Genomic DNA, 26,434 nt, shown 5'->3' with positions numbered 1-26,434 from the left:
AAATGTGCTTTTTTTTTTATTTATTTTTAAATCTTTTAACTTAAATAAAACATTTTTTTAAAAACTATTATTTTTAATCACATACAATAGCAGTAAAATGGAGAAATTCTTGCTCATATACTGTACATATAAATGGCCCCATATCTCCCTTCAATAGTTAACTATAATTTCCAAACTCGACCTGATATTATATTAAAAACAAGAAAACTCTTGGATCAGTACCCCAAAGGTATGATTTGTTTTGTAAATCGGGAGGACTTTGTGTCTCGACAGATTTTACGTGCACCAGTCACCATTTACTACACAGGGAGTCTTCGGCCGGCGAGGATCGAATCCACAACCTCTTGAACATGGACCCAGTGCCCTACCATCCAGGCTATCCTACGACCTTTAATAACTTCCTACGCACTTTTTTTTTCATTCATTTGAACGTTAATCTTACCGGGGGTCACCTGAAGGTGGGGCGCTCTGTAATATTCAACTTAAGTGCAATAAAACTTAGAGTCAAAAAATACATGAGGTATATTATGTTGACTGAATATTTGTCCACTGTAGGGCATTTTTAACCGAAAGTTTGGTGATTCGAGCCCACCACGAGTCGATATTATTTTAGAGCCGTGGTGGCTCAAAGGATAGAGTCTCAAAATGATTTCGAATCCTAGTGATGGCTAACAGATACAGCACCCGGCTCGCATGGACCACAGTACTGATGAAAAATATCCTCAGTGGTAGACGGATCAAGGGTTAGAGTCCCCTTGCTGTCGTGCTAACCGTAGTAGGTTTTTGTGGTTTTCCTCTCCACTGAACGCAAATGCGGCTTAGTTTTATCAAAATTTCCTCCAAGAAGTTAAGTGTCTCTTAATTCTGTTCCGCAGTGGGCTGATCGTTAAGACACGGTTCCCAGCAGATCACCGAAGTCAAGCATCACTGGCTACGGTCAGTGTGTGGGTGGGTAACCACTTGGATCAGTCTGCGTAGGGACCGAGGGTGTGCGGTATTGGTCCTCATTAGAACATTTTATAGAATATTTAAAAGTCGAAAGGTACAGTATTAAAATCTTCTAAAATTCCAAACAAGTATTTTTGTATTCATTTTACTTACTTGAGAAGATTTGTCCCTTTAAATTTTAAACTCTTTTATTTCTACATTTGAATAAACTGATTCACTTGTAATTATTTTCATTCTTTCATTGAAAATTAGTATTGTTTCACTTACGTGACTCATTTTACTTTCCCTTTTACAGTTTTATCATTTACCGTACTTGCATAATCTTTTGATGGTTCTAATATCCAAGATGTTACACATTTATCTTTTAATTCCCCTGACATACGATCTGTTTTAACTGTATTGCTTCTGTCATCCATGTATAATATACTGATTGTATCATAATACAGTACTTTTCCACCCGATTTATCCCCCAATGGCAGGCACACTTTTCTGTGACAAGCACGGCGCACCCGGGGCCCCGAGCTGCACATTTTTCTGTTTCCCTCCTGCGACTGTCCTGTTTTGAGTTTCTGGCTTTCCAACAAATTCGAACATTGACCTAGTGAGCGAATATTATTTCCATAAAAACACTGGTATCATTTTCAGATTATTGGTTTTAAATTTTTTATTTATTTTGGATTTTCTGATTAAGTATTTGTGTTTTACATCTTCATTTGTAATCATGTTTATTCCAATGACTTCAGTATTATAATGTTAGCTATTGCTGACCGGCATGTTTGCCGTGTGCTGTGTCTCGTAAGGTGGAAAAGGGGATCCTGGAGTTACTTGTCTGCATTCTCATTCGAGTGTAGCGTCCAAGGGGGCAATTCTATCTCGGAGTTTGCAGGCTGCGTGAGCTTTGACCCATGCTTCACTCTAGACGAGAGGAAGGAGGTTAGGTCCCCCTCTCTTTCAACCGACTGGTGGGGCATGCTTTCCAGCACCCTGCTGAGGACTACGTTTTGCATCAGGGGAGTTATTCCGAGCTGTGATAGTTTTGGCGAATCCCCGCTCCTCTGATGTAGCGCTATACCTGGAGCTACACTGAACAGAGCACCGAGGCTGAGTTATTCAGAGCCGGTGTTTCTATTTCCCTTGTTGGGCTCAATGGTGCGCATGGGAGTGATAGAAAAATTATTTCGCCATGGCTATTAATAGTGAATCACCTCGCCTCAATAGATAAACACAAAGCTTTGACCTTTGATGTGCAAATTACGACCCCCCTTAGATTTCTTACATTAAGTTCTACTGAGAAAAAGCTCTCTACTATGTCACCATTTCTCGTTCAAAAATCTCTAGAATCAACAAAAAGAAACCCATAGAATGTTCGACAGTTACCCTCTGGTGATCTATTAATTGAAACTACTTTCTTACTAAAAACACATAAATTTGGCAACTTCACTATAACCGTAACTACGTATAATACATAAAACCTATCCAAAGGAGTCTAACTTATAAAGCTTTACAATATCTAGAAATTATCGAAGGTCTCTCCAATTAAGGCGTAATGGATGCACGACATATCACAATTAAAAAAGGCAGTGATATTATAAACACACAACACTTGATATTGTCTTTCAGCAGCGCTACTTTAGCTACCGATATAAAAGCAGGTTACCGTAATTGTAAAGTTCGACCTTACATTCCTAATCCTCTCCGTTGCTTCAAGTGCCAGAAATTTGGCCATTCTGCTAACAATTGCCTACCTTAACAATTACCTATATTACATTTGTATGTATATTATTGAAATTATATCAATTATTGAAAACAAACTAAAAATAAAGTTAAAAAAAGCTGATGTATAATCACATTCTATCAGAACCATGTTTTTATAAAACTCGACATTCGTTGAATTTTGTAAATGTTTTTTATTTAATAATTTTTTTTATTCAATTCTCTTTATTAAAATACGAATAAAGTTTCAGACGACTAAAAAAGAAACATCGCATTTCATGATAATAAAAAAAAAGGATTAGCAAGGTTTAGTTATTAGAGCAAAAAATATGGATGAAAGTTTACGCTCAGCTCGCGTAAATCAAGTTTCTCGTAAGTTAACCGCATTTAAATATTAATCACCCAATTTAAATATTTCTTCATTGTCCCCAAATTATTTTTTTTTCTAAAAATAATTAATTTTAATCTTTCTCGGCTTCTACTAAATAAAACTCTTGAAACTTTAGATTTTGCAATAGAAAAATACTTAGATTAATATGGTATAAAAATGTATACCTCATAATTCAAAATTTCCAATTCATAATCACAAATTATTTAATAAAAAGTAATTTAATAATTATTAAAAAATTATTTTTTGCACAAAATTAACTGTAGGTAAAAGGGTTTTATGAGTGAGTACAATTCTTTTTAATTGCTTAATTAGTTTTAAAAATAGGACTTAAAACACAAACAGTTAATTTACCATTAAGGGGTCCGAACTTCGGATCGTTTTCCTGTCCAAACTATAGGGACCATATTTCCCAGATTGCGACTTCTATTTTTAAAATTAAGAATCCAAATATGTAAAAAAATGTATATGTGTACTCAGAGAAAGTGCGTTTTTGTGTCCGATTTCATAACTTAATTAATAGTTAGCATATTTAAGATTGATACTTAGTATTTGAAAATCTGATCATTAGAACAAAATCTGGTGATATCTTTTTTTTCCTTTTAGCTCACTGTTTATTGGTAATTGTAAACTCAGAATTAGATCGGCTGTTAAGCGACGACATACTCATCCTCTGCGTTTTGTATACGTTGCATTTTTTTTCACAAATTTTACTCGTTCACTTTTCTTGATGCATTAATTTTGCACCTTTAATTTTTATGTGCTTTAGTTTTACCCGTTACTATTTTATGTTTTAATCTACATAAATTTTAATCTTTAACCTTTTTCTATTTGTACTAAGTTTTATTTTTTGTGCATTATTACGTGTTTACTTTTATATTGCAGTTGCTTACGCGTTTAGAATGCGTTAAGTTTTGCATGTTACATTATTTATCATTTTCATTACTTTTTATTATTAATTTTACTTGCGTTTATATTACTTCATACATTACATTGCTTTTACTTCTTTATACGTAACTTTTACTTATGTGCTATTTACTCGTTACTTTCCTTTATGCGTTACCTATATAAGTTTACATCATTTATGCTGCGTTATTACATTTGTGCGCTTTTTTTTCCTTAAGCGGAACTTTTCTTATGCATTACTTTTAAACGTTTAATTTTATTATGCAGTTTTACTTTTCTTTAGAGTTTTCAACGCGTTACTTTTACTTTCTTTTCTGTGCTCTTTTTAGGTGTTTAATTTCCTATGCGTAACTTTTACGTCTTACTTTCCGTTATGCTTTAAATTGCATATTTATTATTTTATACTTTATTTAAAGTGTTACTTTCAAGCGCCAATTTTTATGCCTTATTTTACCCGATCATTTTATTTTATGCGCTTCTTTTTACTAGGCGTTCACACCTTGCCTAACGATTACTGTTTTAAGCCCAGCTCTTAATCGTTGCTCTTTATATTTACGCGTTATGTTTTAATCCTAATTATTTTTTTAAATCAGTTACATTTACTTTTCTTATAAGTTACTCTTAAATTTGCGCTTTAATATATTTTACGCTTTTTTCTTCTTTTTGCATCACTTTTGTTTTCTTTTCTTATGCATTACTTTGACGCTATACCCATTGCTGTACATTTTACACTCTTCTAAGACGTAACTTTTTCATGCATTATTTATATTCGTTAAATTTGTTTTTTTTACTTTTACATACTATGCGTTATCTTTTCACCTTTCTTCACGCATTTATTTTTCTTGCTCAAAAAAAAGTTACGTTGAAATCTAACATTTTATAGTATTTTGCACGGTGCTTTTTTTCTTACACGTTTTTTACTCATTGCTTATGCTCAATACTTTTGTGTTACTTTTATCCAATACATTTACTATTCTGTTATTAAATTTACGCTTTTTATTCTTTCTGCATTACTTTAACGCATTCCATTACTGTATATTTTACGGTTTTCTTTTATTTACGTTTCTCCTCTTCATAAGCGTTACTTTTTCATGCATTATTTTTTATTGTTATTCTCGTTTTTTACTTAATTGCAAACTACCTACTTATTATTTTAATTTTCTTATGCGTTATTTTTCTTGTGCATAGAAAAGTTATGTTTAACTTTTATACTTTGCACGCGTCTTTTTTTTCTTATATATGACTCATGCATTTTTACGCATTGCTTTTACTTATGTGTTACTTTTTATTTTATGCTCCACATTTATTTTATTCGACTTTTAAATTCATGCTTTATTATAATGTACGCTTTTGTTTCCGTTTTCTTATACATCAGTTTTACGGGCTTTTTTCTTTGAGATATACACTCATAGACAAAAAAAATTAGCGTACCAAGGCGTCATCAAAATGAAACGAAATTTTACATTTGTATTGACTACTTTGATATAAGTAAATGATTAGAAAATGAAACTTTATCGTTATATAAAATTAAGATGCTGTTATTTGCAAAATCCCTTATCTTTATTATTCATAGAGTAGGGAGGAAGAGGAAATTTCTGGAAACTGAAGCCAAACCGTATTCACTTAATCTTATGCGTTTCATTTTCACGTTTTTAAACATTACTTTTATTCGTACTTTTCTTTAGGTTTACTTTTACGCATAACATAGTTTTGCTTTTATTTTTACGCACTTTTTACTCGTCTATATGTGTTACATAATTATGTATATTACGTGTAATTCCTTTTACGTGCATTTTAATTTTACTCGTTACTTTTATTTATGCATTAAATTTACGCTTTAAATTGCAGCATTACTTTTCTTATGTGTTACTTTTAAACATTTTTGAAGCACCTTTTTTTAGCGTTTACACTACTTTTACAGATTATTGTATTTTGCATGTTGCTTTTATACTTTAATTAAAGCGTTTATTTGCTTATTCATGACTACTTATGTACGCAATGCTTTTACCATTCTCATCTGTTACTTATTTGCGCTACATCTACTCATTTCTACGTTTGTTTAATTATTAAATTTACGCGTAAGTATACTTTAAATTTTCTTTCTTCATGTAAGACTTCGTTTCTTTTTCATATGCATTAATTTTTACCGTTGTTTTTATTTATTCATAAGATTCTTTACTGTACATTTTATGGTTTTTTTTTCTTTATGAGTAAACGTTTATAATCCTATTAAGCGTTACTTTTATACGTTTAATTATTACGTTAATTTAATTTTGAATTATGCATCAGTTTTGCCCTTTAAATTTGTCTTTTTTCCTAATTTACTCACCATTTACTAAATATCTTATTTTATTTGTCTTTATTCACGCATTTATTTATCTTTCGCATAAATAGTTATGTTAAACTTTTATACTTTACTAAAGACGTTTTATTTCTTATTCATGACGTTTTTACGTATTGCTTTTCTTATGTGATATTTTACTTTTATGCGATACATTTATTCTATTGTTAAATTTAAACGTTATTATTTTTCACACGTTTGTTTCCTTTTCTTATCACCAACTTTATGCATTGCTTTTATTACTGTACATTTTACGGTTTTTTTTATTTTTATTTATGCGCTATATTTACACTTCTGATCTGCTTAAGTGGTAATTTTTAACGTTAGATTACTATTACGATGATGCTCTACTGCATTTTTAACTCACTATATCCTTCTTTATTTCAGACAATCATGCACTGTACTTGTACACTTCGTGCATTAATTTATGGCTTTTAAGTGTGCACTTGTATTGTGCGTTACTTTCTTCTTTTATTAGTTTCTTTGAATTTTGTACATTATCATATGCCTTACTAATTGTTATGCGTTTTACTTTCTCCTTAGGTGGTGCTTTTAAGAGAACACTTATACACATATATGGCAGTACTTTTACTTTCATTACTTGTACCGCCGGTACAAGTAGAAAATACGTACTTTTACTTGTATTTCGTTACTTTTTAAATTTAGTACTTTTACTTGTACTTTCGTTACTTTTTTAGAGAAAAAGTACAAGTATTTGTATGGAAATATCGAATGAAATCGTTACTTTTTTCTAAAACTCGGTAAGCTTTCTAAAAAAAAATTAAATGAAAAAAACTGCTTATGTTTTTTTAATTTATAAAATTAATGAGCAATATATATGCATTCATAGCTAACTTCGTGTTTAAATACCTTCTGTTTCAACTTATACTGCACATTCAATTATTTTTTACTAGCTCAAAGATCACTAGCTCAAAGCTATCTGAAACCCCGTGTTTACTTTGTTTATGTTTGTGCTTTTAAAACGCGTTTCTAAAGAGTAAAAAAATTTTAAATCAATGGTAATTTAAATAAATGAAAATAATGAACTAAAAATTAAAATCAATAGATAAAATTTCTCTTTCGTGCAAATCCATAAAAAGTTTGATATTGAAATTATATTTAATTTTAAAATTATATTATACGATTATATTATAAAATTATATTATAATATTCTTCCGAATTTAAAAGTAAATTGATATCCATAACTTTCAAAACTAAAAGTAATTAAATAAATAACAGCAATTTTGCAGAAACATTAAAGAACATAAGAATATTATTCAATAAAATTTTAGGTTACTTTGAATTTTCGATTTTATAGATATGTACTTTTAAATCGTTACTTTTTTTGTTTAGTACTTGTACTTTTTACTCGTTACTTTTTAAAATAAGAACTTTTTACTTTTTACTCGCTACTTTTTTTAAAAATACTTGTACTTTCACTCGTTACTTTTTAAAAATAACGTTGCCATATATGCTTATACATCAGATTTTTTTTCGTAGCTTTTGTTATTTCGCGTTTTCTAATAATTATTATAAAGTTTATTATAGTTTATCTTATCTAAATTAGAACGATTTCTAGTAATTGATGGACAAAATGAGTGAGTACATTACGATTGAGTCCTTACATACAAAAATTATGTAAATTTTTGTTTAAAAAGTGATTATTAATGACATATTAACTATGGCTTCGATAAAATTAAGCTGCTGTTATAAATTCTGATAATCCGCGATTGTATCCATACGCGAGTTCCATATTTTGGATTTGCTTCTTTTCTCAACACATTATTTCATGTTTTAAGGGCAAAGGAAGAAACACACACGATGTACATTTTAATAACATTATCAATAATCGGATGTAAAATTTAAAAATATAAATATACATTTTCAGAAGAGAACTTGGCTGCCTTCAAAAGTTTCGGTTCTTTTATATACACGGATGATGATCACGTTTACTCCATCACAATTAGTCTTCCCTGAACGAAACTTACTCACTCAAAGTTGCCCAGTGACATTAATTGTTCAACATCATAACATGAGGAGATCCTTTCAATTTCTTGAAGATTTCAAATTGTTCTTGTATAAATAACTCTATTTCATTTAGGAGCCTGTAATAAAAAAGTACACTATTTTACCATCTTTCAATTCATAATGATTGCAAAATCCTTTATCTTTATTATTCATAGAATAGGGAGGTAAAGAAAACTTCTGAAAAGTGAAGACTCGAGACAGTATTCACTAAATCTAATTCGATATATTTTTTTTTATGCGTTGCATTTTCGTGTTACTTTTATACATATTTTTCTTTTCTATTCTATACACTTTTTACTTTTCGTTAAGCCTTACTTTTTCTTTTCTACTATGTTTTTTTTACGGATTATTGTTACGCGTTTACTTTTACGCATAACATAGTCTTGCTTTTACTTTCACGCGCTTTTTACTTTTCTTTATGTGTTACTTTCTTTTTTGCTCTCTTTTAGGTGTTTAATTTCCTATGCGTAACTTTTGCGTCTTTTCGTTATGCTTTAGATTGCACGTTTATTATTTTATTTAATGTGTTACTTTCACGAGTTACATTTTTATGCGCTACATTTTCTTTTCTTATACGTCAATTTTAAGCCTTGATTTTTATGCCTTATTTTACCCGATATATGCATTTTATTTCATAAGTTTCTTTTCATTATGCGTTCACACCTTGCCTTTCTTACGATTTCTTTACTTTTTTAAGCGTTGCTCTTTATATTTACGCTTTTACTTTCCTCACGTGTCTCTTACTTTTACGCGCTATGACTTTATACTTTTAAATTTTTTTTAAACATTCGGAACATTTCCAAATTTACTTTTCTTATAAATTACCTTTAAATTTACTCTTTTTTTTCTTTATGCATAACTTTTTTCTTATGCATTTCTTTAACGTTTTGCTTTTATTTATTTACGCTACATTTTACGTTTTTTTTAAAAATTTTTGCACTATATTTATGCTTCTCTTCTTAGACATAATTTTTTCCTATTTGCTTTTTTGTGCATTATTTTTCGTTAAATTTGTTCTTTTCTTAATTTACATACTATCCATTTTATTTTTCTTATGCGTTATTTTTTCGCCTTTTTACACGCATTTATTTTTCTTGCGCAAAAAAAGTTTCGTTTAGATCTTGCATTTTATTGTATTTTGCATCTTGGTCCGATAGATGTGAAACTTTGTATAATGATTTTGCTAAACGTTTGACTTTTTTTTTAATAATTTTTTTCAGCCAGATTCTTAATGGAAAAACAAGAGCCAGACTGTCAATTTTTATGGAGATGACTTACTGGCTATAAAAAACGTGACTATATTTACCACCTAGATATCTCACGTCTGCTGAGGAAACGCTTTGCTAAATCTATTAATATGAAGAGATTAAGTGAAAGAAAAATACAATTAGAGCCTGGGATATTAATATTTTTTTGAGGCAGTTCTTTCGCTTGCAAATTTTAAACTTCGTCAGAATTTTAACATCTTCAAATTTTAAACTTAGTCAAGTGGAAATTTAAATTAAATTAATTTCTTATTTGAATGATAGAATCGTGATGGCTCAGGGGATAGAGCGTCCGCCTTCAAATATGGTGACCGGGTTCGAATCCCAGAGATGGCTGGTTCGATACTATTTCCGCACCCGGCTTTGCACCGACCACAGTGCTGACGTAAAACATCCTCAGTGGTAGACAGATCATGAGGTGGAGTCCCCTTGCTGTCAAGCTAACCTTGAGAGGTTTTCCACACCATGTAACGCAAATGCTGGTTAGTTCCTTCAAAAAGTCTTCCCCGAAGGCAATTTCTCCCAATACTTGATCCAAGAGTTCCCTTGTCTTCTGGATTGGGTTTAAAATGACGAGGCTACGTAGTTAGTAGTCGTACGAGTAGTACGAGGTTAGTAGTCGTAAGCCTAAAAATTGGGTCTGCTGTTCAACGGCTGGCATATCGGTATGATAAAAATACCCTTCGGATTTTTCGGGGGTAATATTGCCTTATCTTCAGCCAAGAATAATATTTCCACTCAAGATTAAAAATATTCATTGTGTTCTTGCAGTACAGGAAATGTCTTTTAGCTTTTACCTATGTTTGCGATGCTATTGATGATAGAGTAATCAACAACCTGGCAAATTTTATTCGTAAAGTGTGTAGTTTTTCTGTGAATAAAATATATATTTTCATAGATCAATTTTCCTTTTTGTTTTACTTTTAGACACATGCATTTCGTTTTTAAAGATTAAGTAAGATTCATTGATGAAGATCTTGAAATTCTTTTAACCACTTGCAACTTCAGATTCAAAACTATGCATCGAGGAATTGATGAAAATTAAAATAAGCCAGCAGTGTAAGATCTTACAACGTTATTATTTGTACACGCAAAATTATTGCAAAGATTTTTAAAAAAATCTGTTTTGAAAAGTAAGAATCTGCCTATCACATTTTCTTGCTCATTAGAAATGATTTATACACTTATTTTATATTTTAATTTCCATCATAATTCAACTAGTAATTTAGTAACAAATTGAAATCTGAATTGCTTAAATATAAAAAATTATTTTTTAGTTTCCTGTTTCATATTACTACTTTCTTTAATATTTGGCTATGACGCAGAATTTTTATTAAACACATTTTTCATAAAATTTTGTATTAATTTATATCAAAATAAGTAAAAATATCATATTTAGCTTTTTAACAATTTATGGTTATGAAATACAGCATGTAATGTCGGTGTTAATTTTTTTACTGCAAATTTTATTTAAGCTGATTTCAAAGATTAAATTGAAGAGGCACATTCTAAGAGTTTTACACTTAAGACCACTCCTAGATTAACGTTCGCTGTTTAGTAATTAGTATACGTTGTTCATTAATTTAATGAGGGCGTTTTTCACAATATTAATTATGTTTAGCAAATTTTTATAGGTTACTAGTGGGCCGCGCCTCCTGCTCGCTTACGCTCGCCAACCCCCGAAAATTGCTACGCAATCTTATATGGTTTGCTTCGCAAACCAAGCTCGCTTCGCTCTCTACTAACTTAGGTACATTGCAAGTACACAAAATTCTAAGAATTCAAAACAATCATTCAATTCCATATAAACACTTTTCTTAACAAAAAAATTACATCTTTTTAGTGAATACCAAGTCATTAAAATAAATGTGAATTCAAATAAATGACATGTAATTCGTTAAACCTATTAGAAATGTGCTCCTATTAGAAATGTGCTTAAGGCGCAACAGCAAGACTGAGACTCATTTTTCAATGAATAACTAATAACAATTATAAAACAAATAAATTCGTGATATTAATCAAAAATTGTCAAATAAATTCGTAATATATAAATTCGTGAAAAAAAAGCGCTTTCGACAAAATACTAAAATAGAGATCTATCGATAAAGGCTACTCACTTCTGCCTAGCTTAAGGTTATTTCAGTTTCCGTTTTCAAAAGCGCTATACGTTGAGCCAACTCAGCTAGATTTGGCATGTGACATTTTTAGCTGCAATCATTGGTCGATTTTCTAGCGTTGCCATTCGGGGAGTTGTAATGAGGCTTTTTTTGTCGCCGTGTAAGAGAAATATATATATATAGATATCACTCCAGAAAAATGTGTTCAACAAAATTAAAGTTTATTGGAGCAGTTGTTGCAAAGAAAATGTTTGTGTGTTGCAATTTGCAGTTTTGAGAAGAAGAAAAAAGGCTAGCAAAAGAAACTTGTTGCAAAAGTTTACAAGTGGCATCAAAATGTTTTAAAAAAATTAATTCTAATTAGCATTTCTACATCAGTATTGCTATGGCCATTTTTGTTCCATAAACGCGGACATCTTAATTTATGAAACAAGAGAACAAATTTCTTACCAGAACTATGTTGCTCCACATCATACCCCAATTTACACCCTAACTTCTCTGTCAAAAAACTAAGGGCCACAAATTGTCCTGCGAAATATGCAAAGAAAACAATAAGCATAAGCAAAGTTTTAATAAGCATTTCAAATCCCAAAATTAAAAAAAAATTCCCAACACTTTTAATTAAAATAACAAATATGTGCATGGTGCAAAAGACTATCGGAACAAAGAGAAACATCTAAGTAACATAGAAGAGGTGTCCTAAGTTTTAACTGAGTTTTTGTAAGACTTGCTTGATTATTTCTTTAAAATATACACTGAACAATAAAAATGATTTAAAAATCATTAAACTTTAGCATTGCTTTTTCTTTCAAGAAATTTTATTTGAAGAGAAAAATTATAAGGAGGTTAATTTCAAACCTGTTTTAGACAGAACTTTTTGTCGTGTGGTCTAACGATTTCCTTCATTGCGCCTACGTTTGTGGTCAGCTAAAATGGGTTTTGAATCTAACCTTTTTTTTTTTAACGGGGGTGAAATTTTTGTTGGATTTAAAATATTTTCGAGACATGACGAAATACGCAAAAAGGGAAATTAACATTAATGACCTCATAATTTTGAAGAAAACTTCCATAAAAAGTGTTTATTTTTCTTAATTAAATTTTTTTATAAAATTAAGTGTACATGACATTTACAGTGCTCAAAATTAAAAAGACTCCACCCTTAGTAACTTTTGATCTAATCATCGATTTTCATGAACTAATAAAACCACAGTGAGAAGCCAAATTCAGCAAAAAATAAGCACCTTTTAAACACTCAAAAAATATTTGTAAGAACTTAAAAAAATATCATAATTGGGATATGCGTACTAATAAAATTTTTCCCTTCCTATTGATGAAAGTTCGTCATATACACATTAACAAAATGCAAAATAATTTTCAAGAACTTCAAGTGATCATGATAAAATAGCTAGTTTCTAACAAAGAACTATTTTCTTGATTACATTTGCCCCATAAAAACAATTTATATGCAATTTTAAATATATTTAATATTGAGTGACTCATTATATTTTCTAAATTAATAATTAAATACTTTATTTAATTAATTATAATTTTGAATTAGTTTTTTTACTTAACTTATTATTTAAAAAGGTTCTCAAATGTATTTTTTAGATTTAAATAAAAGTCATTTATAATAGCATATTCTACAAAACATTAACTAGATTATGTTATTGCTTATATCGAATTTATAGAAATATGTAAAGAATTGAGCAAATTAAGAAAATTTTAATAAATTGGTGTTACAAATGTAAATTAGTAAATTACCCCTTATAAATTTTCATTAAAATTTGTTGCGTGGTTTTAGCCTGTCTCTAATGAAATGATTAAAAGATTTTAAATAATTTTGATTTGTAAATACGAGTTTTGAAACAAAACATTTTTCTCAGAAGTAAATTATTATATGGCCCCTAAACTCATAATATTTAACAAATCTGAGATAATTGAATTTTTTATTTCAATTGTTTTATTTAAATCAAGTCATGAAGAAATGAAATTAAACTTTTTTGGAGTAACATGAGATTTTTTGTTGCATTTTCTTCAACTTTTAAAACTTGCAATGTTTGAAAATGACTCAATATCACACTAAACGTTTCGCGTTGAACTCGACTTTTTCAACTCTTTTTTACTATTATTACCTTTGACTCAATACCTCTTCCCTTATCCATGGAAGGTGTTGATCTAACAAGCTTCATTCGCTTTCACTATCAAGCTTTACGTTGATTCTTGTGGCAACGTAACTATTTCCGTGTAATACTAAACTAATTGCAAATAAGACAAAGTTTCAGGAGTGTCATTATATTGGTAAGAATTTATCATTGTTTTATTGTACATATTTATATAATACTTTTATTAATTTTTCTTTCTTATGCTTGTGTTACAGTTTCATCATTATTCTTTTTGTTTTTCGACCTTCTCATATTTGAGTAAACAAGGGTCTGTCTGGTTTTTTTTTGGGGAGGTACCTATTTTGTGAAAATTTAGACATGATTTTTTAATATAACTTTTCATTAATTAACACAAAAATATTGTACGAAAATATTTTCAAAAATTGTCACTTCAAATAAAAATCATTTATGACAAGTAAATTTCTGTATATTTTTCCCCATATAAAAAAAGATAATTTTGCTATTGTAAAATCGTAAACTTAAAATTACATCCAATTTTAAAATTCCATAAAAATCATTGTCTATTGTTAAATTTCATCTTGAATTTAGTAAAAACCTGCATTTAACAGTACTAGCACTAAGAGTTGTTTTCAATATGAGATTATTTTCGACTAAGTCATATAGAAAAAAGTTTCATAAAAAATAAAGGTCTGTTAGAATAAATTTACAATAATGTTTAAGGTAATGTTCGAATGTTTAGAATAATGTTCGAATTTTGAATTTCCGTAAAGTTTATAAAGGGCGACACTCGTTGTTTCATTTTAAAAAACTCGGTTAAAAAAAAAAAAAACTCACTTTTATATGGTGTGAGCGACCGGTTAGGTTTACCATATTGCAGTATCTGACCAAACATGTGCTACCCTTTCGTAAAAGACATCTGGCCAAAAAGCTCCTCTTTTATTGCAACGATAAAGGGGTTTTCGTAAGAACTTGCTTTATTACAAACATTTTGTGAAACTACAGTTGTTTCTAAAGTTGAATTTGTGAAGGTACCGCTAAACTGTTGTAAATATATTCTGGATAGACCCCTGGTGAATAATTAAGGGTATTTTTGTATCGGTACCTTTTTGCACTAGTTATGATTGAAAATTAATTTGTTACAATCTGGGTAGAGGTTTGCTCAGACATGGTTAAAATAATGTAATATCAAATAATTAATGTTAGGAAACATCCTTTTTTTTTTAAGGAAAATTAATTTAAAATCTTAAAACTCATTTATTCAAATCAAAACATTTGTTATTATGTAAATATCTCAAAATTACATTACCTGCTGTGTTTTTAATTAGAAGTATCATTTGATTTAATAATTTTCTTAAATAAGAAAATTTATTAAAGAAAATTAGAATTGAAAATTATTTTATTAATCCTAAGATTAAGGAAACCACTTTTTTAGAAAGTATATGCATGCGTTTTTTATTATTATTTCAAGAAATCATTATCTTTAAAAATCATTCTTAAATAAAATTAATGCCTTATATTTTTAAAACTCAACTTATAATAACTAAGAAAAGTACGGGTAAATGTGCAATGAATGTAAATATAAATGGCCACATGCCAAATATTCAGCTAAATTATAGATCAATATTCATTTATAAGTTCTAATTTTAAACAAAATACTGACTTATTTTTGCTAAACCTGCTCATTGCTTCAGTTATAGAACTTACAAGTTTTAATTAGTTTTTAACATTTTTTTAGAAACTAAATAAAATTATCCAGCTTTTAATTAGTGAATACATTTTATCACAAATCTACTCTTTATATACAAAATGTACTTTCAGCTGACATAGTTTTTACAACTTCATTATTTTATTTTTGTATTATAAAATTTTAGAAAATTGGCAAAAAATTATAAATTGAATTTTAAATGTAATATAGAAATCAATAGTATGAATGAAGCATTATATGTTTGGAAAATTATTTTTGGCCATTTACGTATTTCTTTCTGTATTCAAAGATTCTGAAGTTAACTTTTATTTCTATTTTTTGTTTGTTTCAAATATATTTACTTAAAAAATAGAATTCTATGTATAAAAATTTAATTATAGCACAATTATTTATTGTAAGATTATTTTTATCTATTGTAAATTAAATAAAATCAAATGATTATTAAATTAGTATTTGATATTTTTAAATTTAATATAATTTTATAATAAATTTAAAAAACATTTAAATTAAGGATGTATTTCGGTAACCTCTTATAATTTCAAAAGTAAATAAATAGAAAACATCTGCTTATTTCGTATGAAAAGATTCTTTTATTTTTTATTCAGCCAATAAATAAGTGATATTCTTTTACAATGTTTTATTTATTTTTTCACATTTCATAAAGATAAATTAGTTTGTTTTTTGAGTTCATTTTTTAAAGATGATTTTCAAGAAGGCTTTGACCCTTCACTGGTGTTGTCAGGTATTTTATTTTTTCAGCTTTTAATATGTATGTACATGTCCTAATCTAAAACAATCAATTTTTAAGTGTTTGTGTATAGCCACAAAGTTCCTAATTTGTATTTTGATTTATAAAAAATATTTCACCTTTATTTCCTTAAGAAAAAGTAAGCCTAATATGCAATTATAAAAAAAGTGTTTTAATCCGGTTTAGTCCTCATTAAAATGCTGTCATTATACGATCTAAGAATTTTTATGTTTTCTTTTCAATTTCACTTTAAATTTTGTGAGTGGTAAATTTATATCCAATTAAAGTTTTTTGTTTCTTGAAGTGATTATTATTCCTAATTTTACTAATTTACTATTTACCATTAAGATGCATTTCATAATTTTTTTGATGACCTAATATATAAGAAATGAATGTTAGTCGATTCAAGTCTGGACTCATGAAATGTGATTGCATGACAGTAAATAAAAATAAACTGCCATATATATTTTCAGTTTTCCAATTATAATTTCAGATGATTTTATACTTTTTACAACATATTTTAATATTTAATTAGAAATTAAATTAAAAAAATTATAAATGAAAGCTTGAATTTAAAGTTGGAAAAACTTTTAAAAAAGATCTGCAACACAATATTCATGCAAATAAAGAAAGATTTTGTTTTCTAAGACAGTGATTAGAAATACTAGATGCAGTACTGCCTACATCCACAAAATCTTGTGATTTTGACTTCAGTTACACAAACATATTAAAAAATAATATATAATCACGTTTTTATAATAATTTATTTGAATTGCAATTCTCTCAAAAACTAATTTTGAAAAAGCCATAAGTAGATAGTACTTCGCACTAGAAAAAGCCGGACATACAATTACTATATTCTAAAATAAACAGTTTTTTATTTATTGAGCCCACATAATTTTAACATAAATGAGTGTGAGATATTCAAGTCAATATATTTTTTCAATTTAAAATAATTTATTTTAAATGGAAATTATTAAAATAATTAAAATATATTTTTAAATTTAATATTAAAATATCACAGAATGATAAAGACGAGTGAAGAAAAACACACTCCATAAATATAAACTAAAATACTAAATGTATGTTTTAGTGCAAACAGTTTGAAGAATAAAGAATAAAATAACTTTTTTATTACTTAATTTAACATAATGGAGCTTTAAATTTAACAATATTCTTATTGACATATTGCAGCATAATATAAATAAGAAAAAAATATGCTTCAGATTATATTAACAAATATTAAAATGTAATTTGTAATTTGAAAATTTCAATAATGAATATAAGTATACTGCATAAGTAAAATACCGATTTATTTACACTGGTGATGGAAAACACCTAAACCCATTGATACTTTCTACTGTAGCAAAAGTAGTGTGCTTAACAAGTAAATAAAAATAACATTTGGGAAGCTTAAACTCTTTCAATAATTACATTATTTAACTAATTTGAAAAACTACAAAAACATGGAATGCCCATTTTAATTTAAAATTATTTTTTTAGAGACATTGACTTAATCTTAAATTTGTTCACTTTATTTTACATCAGGTATGGCAATAAATTTCTCTCAGTGATGAAAAAAAACACCCTCAAAAAAATAGATTTCTTCCATCCCAAGTGGAAGAAACTCTTTTCCAATCAGAAATATTGAATATTTAAAGAGTTATTTTTTTAAACAGTTTCTAACTCCAATCTAGTTTAAATAATAATATCAATTTTTGTAGTTTTAATAATCTAACATTTTATACATAGGTAAAAACGAAAGTTTTTATAAATTTCTAATGAAATTAAGGGTAGCTAGTTTATCATTACTATTTTATTTTAAAGAATATACTAAATTGTAATTTTATATTTGAAGAACTATCAAAATAACATAATTGAATTTTATTAATACTACTAAATCACATACTGAACATAGATAAAATTAAAAGCCCATATTGAATTCTCAATTACAAATAGCTTATTCTTATAATTAAATAATGTTAATTATGAATACTCAAACCAACCAGAAAATAATTTAAAGAATGAGGTTGTTAATCTAACTCTAGGCCTCTTCTCAGCTACAACAACGCAGGACTGAACGCAGCTCAAGTTTATCCCTCTCTGCAATGAAAAAGACTAATTGTAATAATAATTACAATGAGTAGCATACAAAATGATACAAATTTTATTTGCCTTATAATGTATAAAATATATTAGAACTAAAATAAATATTAAAATTCCAGTGTTTCATTTGCAAACACAAAAAATAATAATATTATCCCATTCTATGAAAATTAATTAAATTATGTTAAAAAAATTTCTTTACTCCTACCAAAAGTAGTCATAAACTCACAAATAGTTACTTATTACATATTTACAATAAAATTACTTAAATTGTTTAAGTTAAGTTTAGCTTTCCAGACTACTACACAAGAAATAGGAATGCTAATCAGTAGAGACATTTCTCTATAGCGTTCTATCTTCATAAATTTTTTTACAGGATAATAAATAGATGAAATCAAGGATTTAATTAAGATTTTTACAGTTTCTCAAATAGGTAAGTTTTGAAATATAATTAAAATCAATTAAATTAATAAACGCAATAAAAAAAACTCTTTTGGCAAGTAATTAAACTGACAAACAAATGGGCTCAACATTTTAAAGTTATAGAAAAATTTATTGCTGAGTTCAAAAGTCAACCCAAATATGAGACAGTCAACAAAAAGTTACTGAAATATAAAAACACAGAAATTTATATCACTTTTTATCATATAATAAAATTTGTTAAATGTTTAGAAAACAAATATTTTTAAATTATTAAGCATTATCAAAGGATAAAAAAAATGTATGGAAAAGTTTTAATGAATGAAAAGAATCCAAAAGTGAATGAGAATGTCTGAAAAAGTTAAGAAATCATAGCATAATTTATAGGATTAAAAAAGTCTCGAACTAGTTTCCATTTCTTACTAGACTAATATGTTTTTGAATTGTAAAAACATATAAACTAAAAATATTCAAATTTGAAGAGGGTAATCAAGCAAAAGAAAGGTCATAAGAAGCAGGTGTAGTAGTGGAACAGCCCTTGAAATATCAAAGAGTAGAAATCAAAAGAAAATTGATTTTCGAATGTTTGGAAAGAATAGATTATAATAAAGAAAGTCATGAAATAAAAAATCAGAATTTATCAAAATTTTCTTTCAAGAATTCCATTCTTTCCAAATATTTGGTAATGCACTTTTTAAAAAATAATTTCTACATCTTGCAACACAGATAGCTTTCACCCTACCAACAGCACACTTTTTATTATTTTTTTTATTTGATTAATCGGTTCAAGCTTGTACCCCAACTGCCTTTTTTTTTCTTTCTTGTAACTTGTTTATAATTTTCTCCTGCATCTCTGCGTTTCTCTTTCAGTTTGAGTGCACACGCAAAGGAAGTTTCATAATTATAAAACGAGAAATATGGTATATCTTTTTATGAAGCATTATTTGTGCTTTAGAGCACATTGTTTAGATAAGGATATATATATATATAGTACAAAATTAAAAATTTTATCACCGAAACAAATTTTGTTTGGTCTTATTAAGTTGTGAAACATATTATACGAAAAAAAGTTTTGCTTAACAGAGCAAAATGTATTTAAATAGTTTTTAAAAAAATCATGTATTTTCAAAGAAAGAGAATGAAACAAATAACTGTGAAATTTTCAAATTCAGTTTTATCTGGATCAACCTACAAGTACAGTTTGCCGAAAGGAGGTAATTAAGTTTTTAGTATAGAATCTCGCCAGAAACAGATCAAACATTGCTATAATATAAATTTTAAATCTAAAACATAAGCATTATGAACTATACCTGCCTGTAAAGAACAATAAATGTTTTAAAATGTTCTTTAGTACAAGGCAATGGTTCTAAGTATAGGCAGGGTGTATGGAGTTAAAAATTTGTCTATAAAGAAAACGAAAAAATGCACGAGGCAAAATGATACTAAATAATTTTTTTTTCCTTTTTAAAGTTTAATTTCTATCCAAAAAAATTCCCTCAAAAATAGAATCAAAGTATAAAGAATACACTATGATCTGAAAGTATTTGAAAACCCTCTAAATGGGTAAGCACACACACAAATGGCCAAGAAATTTTGTAAGTGAAAATAGGCTATTACATTACCTTCAATTGGCCGATAGATGATTCTAAGTCTTTTGTGCAAAGTTCCATAATGTCATATGAACAGAATGTATCACGAACTTTAAAATAAAAAAACAAATTAGAAATTATTAAAAAAATAGCTTAATTTTTCTTATTTTTATTATTATTCAGAATGAATTACAACTTTTGTATTGACTAATTGTTGACATCCAAAGGGCAGGATTAATTTCAACTTCCCATGGTGGGATTAAAATGGTATGGTGACTTGAATAAACACTAAAATGGTTATGGGTTCTTACAATGAAAATTTAAATATTTTCATTGAATATTTTCATTTTATTTAAATATAAATATCAACAATTTCTAAAATGCATATAAAAATTACATCAACTTTTAAATTTACATATATAAATATAGAAGAAATATAAAAGAAAGTTAAATTCATCAATAAATGATTCTTTTTTAATTCATGAGTAAAATTTTTTTTCTCTCATAACACACCAAAAATATTTTAGCATACTTTTTCTTAGAGTCCAGTCCTATCAATAAATACGCATCACTTCCATTTGTATTAAAAACATAATATTACTTTGCTTATAAAAAGCTTACTTACAATTTCTGTAGAAGCACAAAACAGTCCAGTTGCAATTAAAATATTTGTTGTCATTTCTTTTAAGCATAAGAAACTTTGGTTGGGAAAACAAGCTCCTACACCAAAAGTCAAGTATCAAAACAAAAAGTGCCATTTTTGTTATAGTGCCGGCAAAAAAAAAAGTGAATGAAAATCTTGGCACGGTCATGACAACTATGAATGTAAAGGTTTTTTACACCACTGTAGCAGGAATTGAATAATAAAGACAAAATCTTTTTAGTTTTGATATTTGAAACCTAATTATTTTGAGTCAGCAATAAATAAAGAGCATACCTTATGCACAAAGCTTCATGAAAATGTATTGAAAGCTTCCTGAAAATGTATTGAAAACTTCAAGATATTAATTCAAACTCTTTTCTTATAAACACATCTAATTTAAAAAGTAAATCTGGCAAAAATTTTTAAAAATAATCTTAGTCGCAAATTATAATAATTTTGATAAAGTTAATTTGGAGGAAACATTGTATTGATTTTTATAAAAAATATTTCCTTTATGTCAATGCATGTGTGCACATTTTATTTATTTAATTATTTTGCTATCACTGTTGATCTTTTAATTTTTGAGAGTAAACAGAAATATTAAAACCAAAAGGCTTTTGTGTATGTATATGAAGAAAAAAGAATGTTTAGTATTTATAAAGCCTTAAGGATGAAAAGTTACTAAAATGTTTGTGTCACAAGAATAAATAGTTAACAATTTCCCTCTAAATAAATTTTCCATCACTATGAAGATCACATCTATAGTGATTAAATGCAATTCTCATGTTATGAAAATTTTAATTGCTAAGAGTTGCAATAAATTTTTAGCAGAAAATACAAAAATAGATAATACTTTTAAAATGTTAATTATGAATTGCCTCCTTTCATATATTTAAGTGCATGACAATAACAGAATGTTGATCATCTGCATAATAACACAGTAGAAAAAAAGCATTTAATATAAGAGTAGTATTATAGTGATAGAAATAGACTTTCTAAAACATTATCAGTGTGAAAGTCAGAGAAAATTATTTAACTTATGGAGAGGCTTTAAGCAAGCACACTTGTAAAAAAACTCAAAAAAGATAATCAAAAGCATTACATTGAAAATATTAGATAACGATACATACTAACTAATATTAGATAACAATACATATAAACAACTTAAATTTAGGTAGTAGTTATTCAGAAAATTAAGTTAGAGAATAATCTCTCAAAAATACTTTTTAATCTTTACCAGAAAAAAAATTTTTTTTTGCAAAAAGAAAACATCAGGAGCTGGTTCTTAAAAATAATTGCTTTTGCAGATTTTTGTTATTTAATTCTCAGAAACTTCAATAGAAATGTATAAGACTTCATGCTGTTATACGTTTCAAGTAGAAAACTTTATAAATAAAGTTAACAAGATAAGGATAAAATGAAAACCTCATTCATTCATTGACTAAATTAAAAACATAGTTTAAAATTTTATTTTATAATCTTATCTTAATTGAACGAATTTTATTCACTATTCTCATGTCAGATAAAATTTTTTTAATTGTCTCTACTTGAAAAATTCAATATAAATCCTACTTTTGCTGATATAGCACATATAAGAAAATCACAAATGGTTTAAACTATTTAAGAGAAAAAAAAACGTCTCTAATTTAATTGATGTGAGTAAAGTTAACAAGTTACCTATTCAAACACCATAAGGCAAATTCAAACAACAAAAAGGATCAAGGCCAAAAGCTATATGTCTTGATGGATATAATTCACAAGCAAGTTTCATACTTGTACAGAAAGAGGTTGATACTGCATGGGACATCTGAAATATGTTATCTTTTTAAGTCAAAATACACAGACTGAATAAAGTTATAAATATTTAATTCCAATTAATTTAAAACAATATTTTAAGAATACAAATAAAACAGTAAAATATTTTTATACCTTAATACCAGCTAGCATTCCAGTTGCGCTAACACTTAAATCCGAATAAGTTATCATTTCAGGAGTTGGGGCTCTATATATGCTAGTTAATTTCATTTTTGGAATGTCATCAGTATCTAAGATGAGAGGTCATGACTTTATATCAACAACATTGCCAGCTTCCTATGGGCAAAAAAAATTTAAAATCCAATTAATTTAAAGTTAAAAATTATATAATTTATAATAATAATACAATAATAATTTCCAAAAAGTTGAAAAAAAGTACAATGAGCCATGTTAAATAACACAGAGCATATAAATCACAATTAGTGGAGGAAAAAAAACTGAAAGAAAAACACTCCTCCTTATCTATGGTAAATATTTTAATTTTCTAAGATTTTTAATAGACATTTTTCAAAAAGTGTTTTTTAGCCATAATCTTACATAACACAATACATCTTACAGATATTCCTGCAAGTTCAACCCTACGTTTATTTTTGAGATGAATTTTAAACAAATCAAGTATTGCTCAGCAGCATAAGTAAAAACATCTTGATGCTTTTTTAATGTTTGTTTGTCCTTAAACGAGTGTTTTTTCTTTCATTGTAAAAATATAACATTTCAAATTTATTCTTATCTCTTTCAGTTATTATTCATTTTTAAAAATCAGAAATTGGTAGTAAATGAAAAAAAAATTAAAGTACTACAACAATAGGTAGTGGCAGGTGGCACATCAAAGATTGTTCATGGTAAAAAAGTGGTATTTCAGGCACATAGATTTGGTCCCACCATGAGCAAATTCACATTTAAGGCAAAAGATTAAACTGAGTCTCAGTTCAATTGTGTTTTTATAACATAAAATGCATGAGGGTAACATAAAAATATGCTACTCACATGCAGGATCTGGATGTTTACCTTAAAAAACCAAGAGTAGATGCATACTATAAACTAATACAGGATGCGTAGACAGATTTTTCAGCAAAAAATAAGCACCTTTTTAGTATATTTTAAGTACTCAAAAAATATTTTAAGCACTTTCTCTGAAAAATCATAATTAGGAACTGTACAGTAATAAAAATTTGTTTTTTTCTATCGTTAAAATTTATAAACATAAATTCAATAAATTCTAGTTTTCTGATAAATATTGCAGTGAAAATAATTCATCTTTTGTAAATAATTAATCTTTTGTAAAAATATTTTTTTAAAAAGAAGAAATGCTATTAAACTTGACATAAATGTAATAATAAACATATTATGCACTATGATAGACTGTGTAATATTTTTTTTCATTTTGTGATGTAAAAAAGTGAACTATTAACCAATCTTTTAGTCAAAAAAGGAATATTTGCCCCTGCCTCGTTCAATATCAAAGATTTGGATTTCCAAACCTGTGAATAGAGAAGATTTTCTTTCTCACACATAGAAAACAAATCTCAATTACATAATGATGAAATATCATTTCTTGGTTGCAAAAATTGAGGAAATATATAAAATTGAAAATGTAGTTAAGAAGGTCAACCCATAGCACATTGTATATTAACACAATATTTCTATTCTATTTCTATTTCTATTCTGATGTTTTCCATTGACATCTATACAAGTCCCATAATAATGTTGCAAATCAGAAGTAAAAAGTAATTTAGAAATTGAAAAAAAATGTACCAAAAAATACAAGGCCATTAGAAAATATCACTTTCCTTAATCTTAAGGTATTTGCATTTTCTTAGTCAGAACTGTATAGAAATTATAGAAAATCATCTCTATACATATAAAGATCTTCAGATGTTACAGTTTTGAAGTAAGACCATCCAGTTTTTATTTGACTAGTAAACAAAAAATATGATATTGTGATAAATATGACAAAACAATCCTAATTGCAAGAAACAAAGCTACAAGAGTAAACGGGTTGCAAGATTTATTTTTCTATTGATATTTCTAGGATATTTTTACTTACTTTTGGCAAGCAATTGGACAAAACTAAAGCAAGACAGTAAATTCCAACTTGATGAATACTATCAACAACTTGCAGTACTCAACTCATCCATTGAAAACTCTGAAAAATATAATAGAAACAGTTCATTAGAATTATCATCACAAAGCAAATTACATAGTTATATTTTTTTTACAAAACAATTGAGTGAAAAAAACATTAACAATACTGTTACAGGTAGCATAGACCACAGTGTTGGCCTAAAATATCCTCAGTGGCAGACGGATCATGGGTTAGAGTCCCCTTGCCATCAGGTTAACCGTGGGATGCTTTCGTGGTTTTCCTCTTCATGTAACGCAAAATGAGGGTTAGTTCCATCAAAAAAAGCTCTCCATGAAGTCAAATTTCTCCCAATACTTGATCACTTGCCTTCCGGTAGGGACACAAAATTACAAGGCTGCGTAACTGAACATTGGTAGTTGTAAATCCAAAATTGGAATTTCCTTTTCTGTGCTCGATGACTGGTCTATATGGATTCGACTCCCAGCTTGAGTCAACCAAAAAGTTGAAATAAAAATCATGTCTGTAAATGGGTCATACATTAAAATCCCTTTATCGTTGGGCTAATCATGTAAGGTTTTCGTGGTTTTTCTCTCTATGTAACACTTGCGTTTTTTTTTTTTTTTGTGTGTGTGTATGTGAAAAGATATACTCGACATTTGTTGTCATTTAATGAAACTTCGTGTAACATACTGAAAAAATTTTTCGAAACAATTAACAGGAATAGTTTAATGTAAAAATATCACATTTTGAGGAAATAAAGTGAAACTTATTACTACTATATCGTCCCAAATCTTTTCATTCTAAAATGATGAACATATAAATACTGGTAACTCTTAATAGATTTATCAACCTTGTGGTTGAAAATATAATGACATTCTATTAACTGGTCTATAAATCTATTTCTTTAATAAACAAATATTTAATATATGAAGTATATTTTTCTCATTTGTAATGTATACCAATATTATAGAGTTTAAACATATTTTTACTTCTAGATAAAATTCTCAATTTTCTGCATTTTTTACAGACAATTTCAATCTAACATTTCATATTTCAACATTTAAATAATGGAAATCATGCAATATAAAGAATCATAAATATATGTTTCCCTCTAAGGGGGGTAAAAAAATTGTTAGGATAGTTTTCGGTATCCAAAGTGCAAATCGAATAATCGGTTAAGCCGTATAATATATAAAAGGGAACAGTACTTCAACTATTTTTTTTACTTTTAAAATTATATGAATTTATTTCAAATTTGTTAATAAATTATTGTATTATAAATTAAAAATGCTAATAAAATGTTCCAGACGAACAAAAAAACAACAACATTTTATTTTATCGTCAAACGTTAGACCGCGATAAGTGCCAAAATGGTTCGGGTCAAAATAAGTTTAAGATAACTTTTGACCAATAAAACATATGTTAATATTTCACATTTAAACATTAGCTCATTTTGTTTTATAGCTGGTGTAGAACATTGAATCAGTAGCCCA

At 27.6% G+C, this 26,434-nt stretch overlaps 1 protein-coding gene across 1 annotated transcript; it reads right to left on the bottom strand.

Annotated features, from left to right (window-relative positions):
- Nucleotides 1–7,819: 7,819 nt before the first annotated feature.
- On the bottom strand, nucleotides 7,820–25,002 carry LOC147803329 (disco-interacting protein 2 homolog A-like). Its single transcript, XM_087150442.1, has 7 exons — nucleotides 24,903–25,002; nucleotides 22,970–23,131; nucleotides 22,718–22,847; nucleotides 20,431–20,507; nucleotides 18,289–18,385; nucleotides 12,157–12,234; nucleotides 7,820–8,401 (listed from the first exon to the last, which is right to left on the bottom strand). The coding sequence occupies exons 4-7, from the start codon at nucleotides 20,476–20,478 to the stop codon at nucleotides 8,394–8,396; spliced, it is 231 nt and encodes a 76-aa protein (XP_087006568.1). The 5' UTR covers nucleotides 20,479–20,507; nucleotides 22,718–22,847; nucleotides 22,970–23,131; nucleotides 24,903–25,002; the 3' UTR covers nucleotides 7,820–8,393.
- Between the last annotated feature and the right edge of the window lie 1,432 nt (nucleotides 25,003–26,434).

The sequence above is a fragment of the Parasteatoda tepidariorum genome, chromosome 9 (genome assembly GCF_982258835.1).
Source record: "Parasteatoda tepidariorum strain Cologne lab strain chromosome 9, Ptep-v5.0, whole genome shotgun sequence".
In the NCBI taxonomy this organism is placed as follows: domain Eukaryota; kingdom Metazoa; phylum Arthropoda; class Arachnida; order Araneae; family Theridiidae; genus Parasteatoda; species Parasteatoda tepidariorum.
This window is presented reverse-complemented; position numbering and strand designations above follow the sequence as displayed.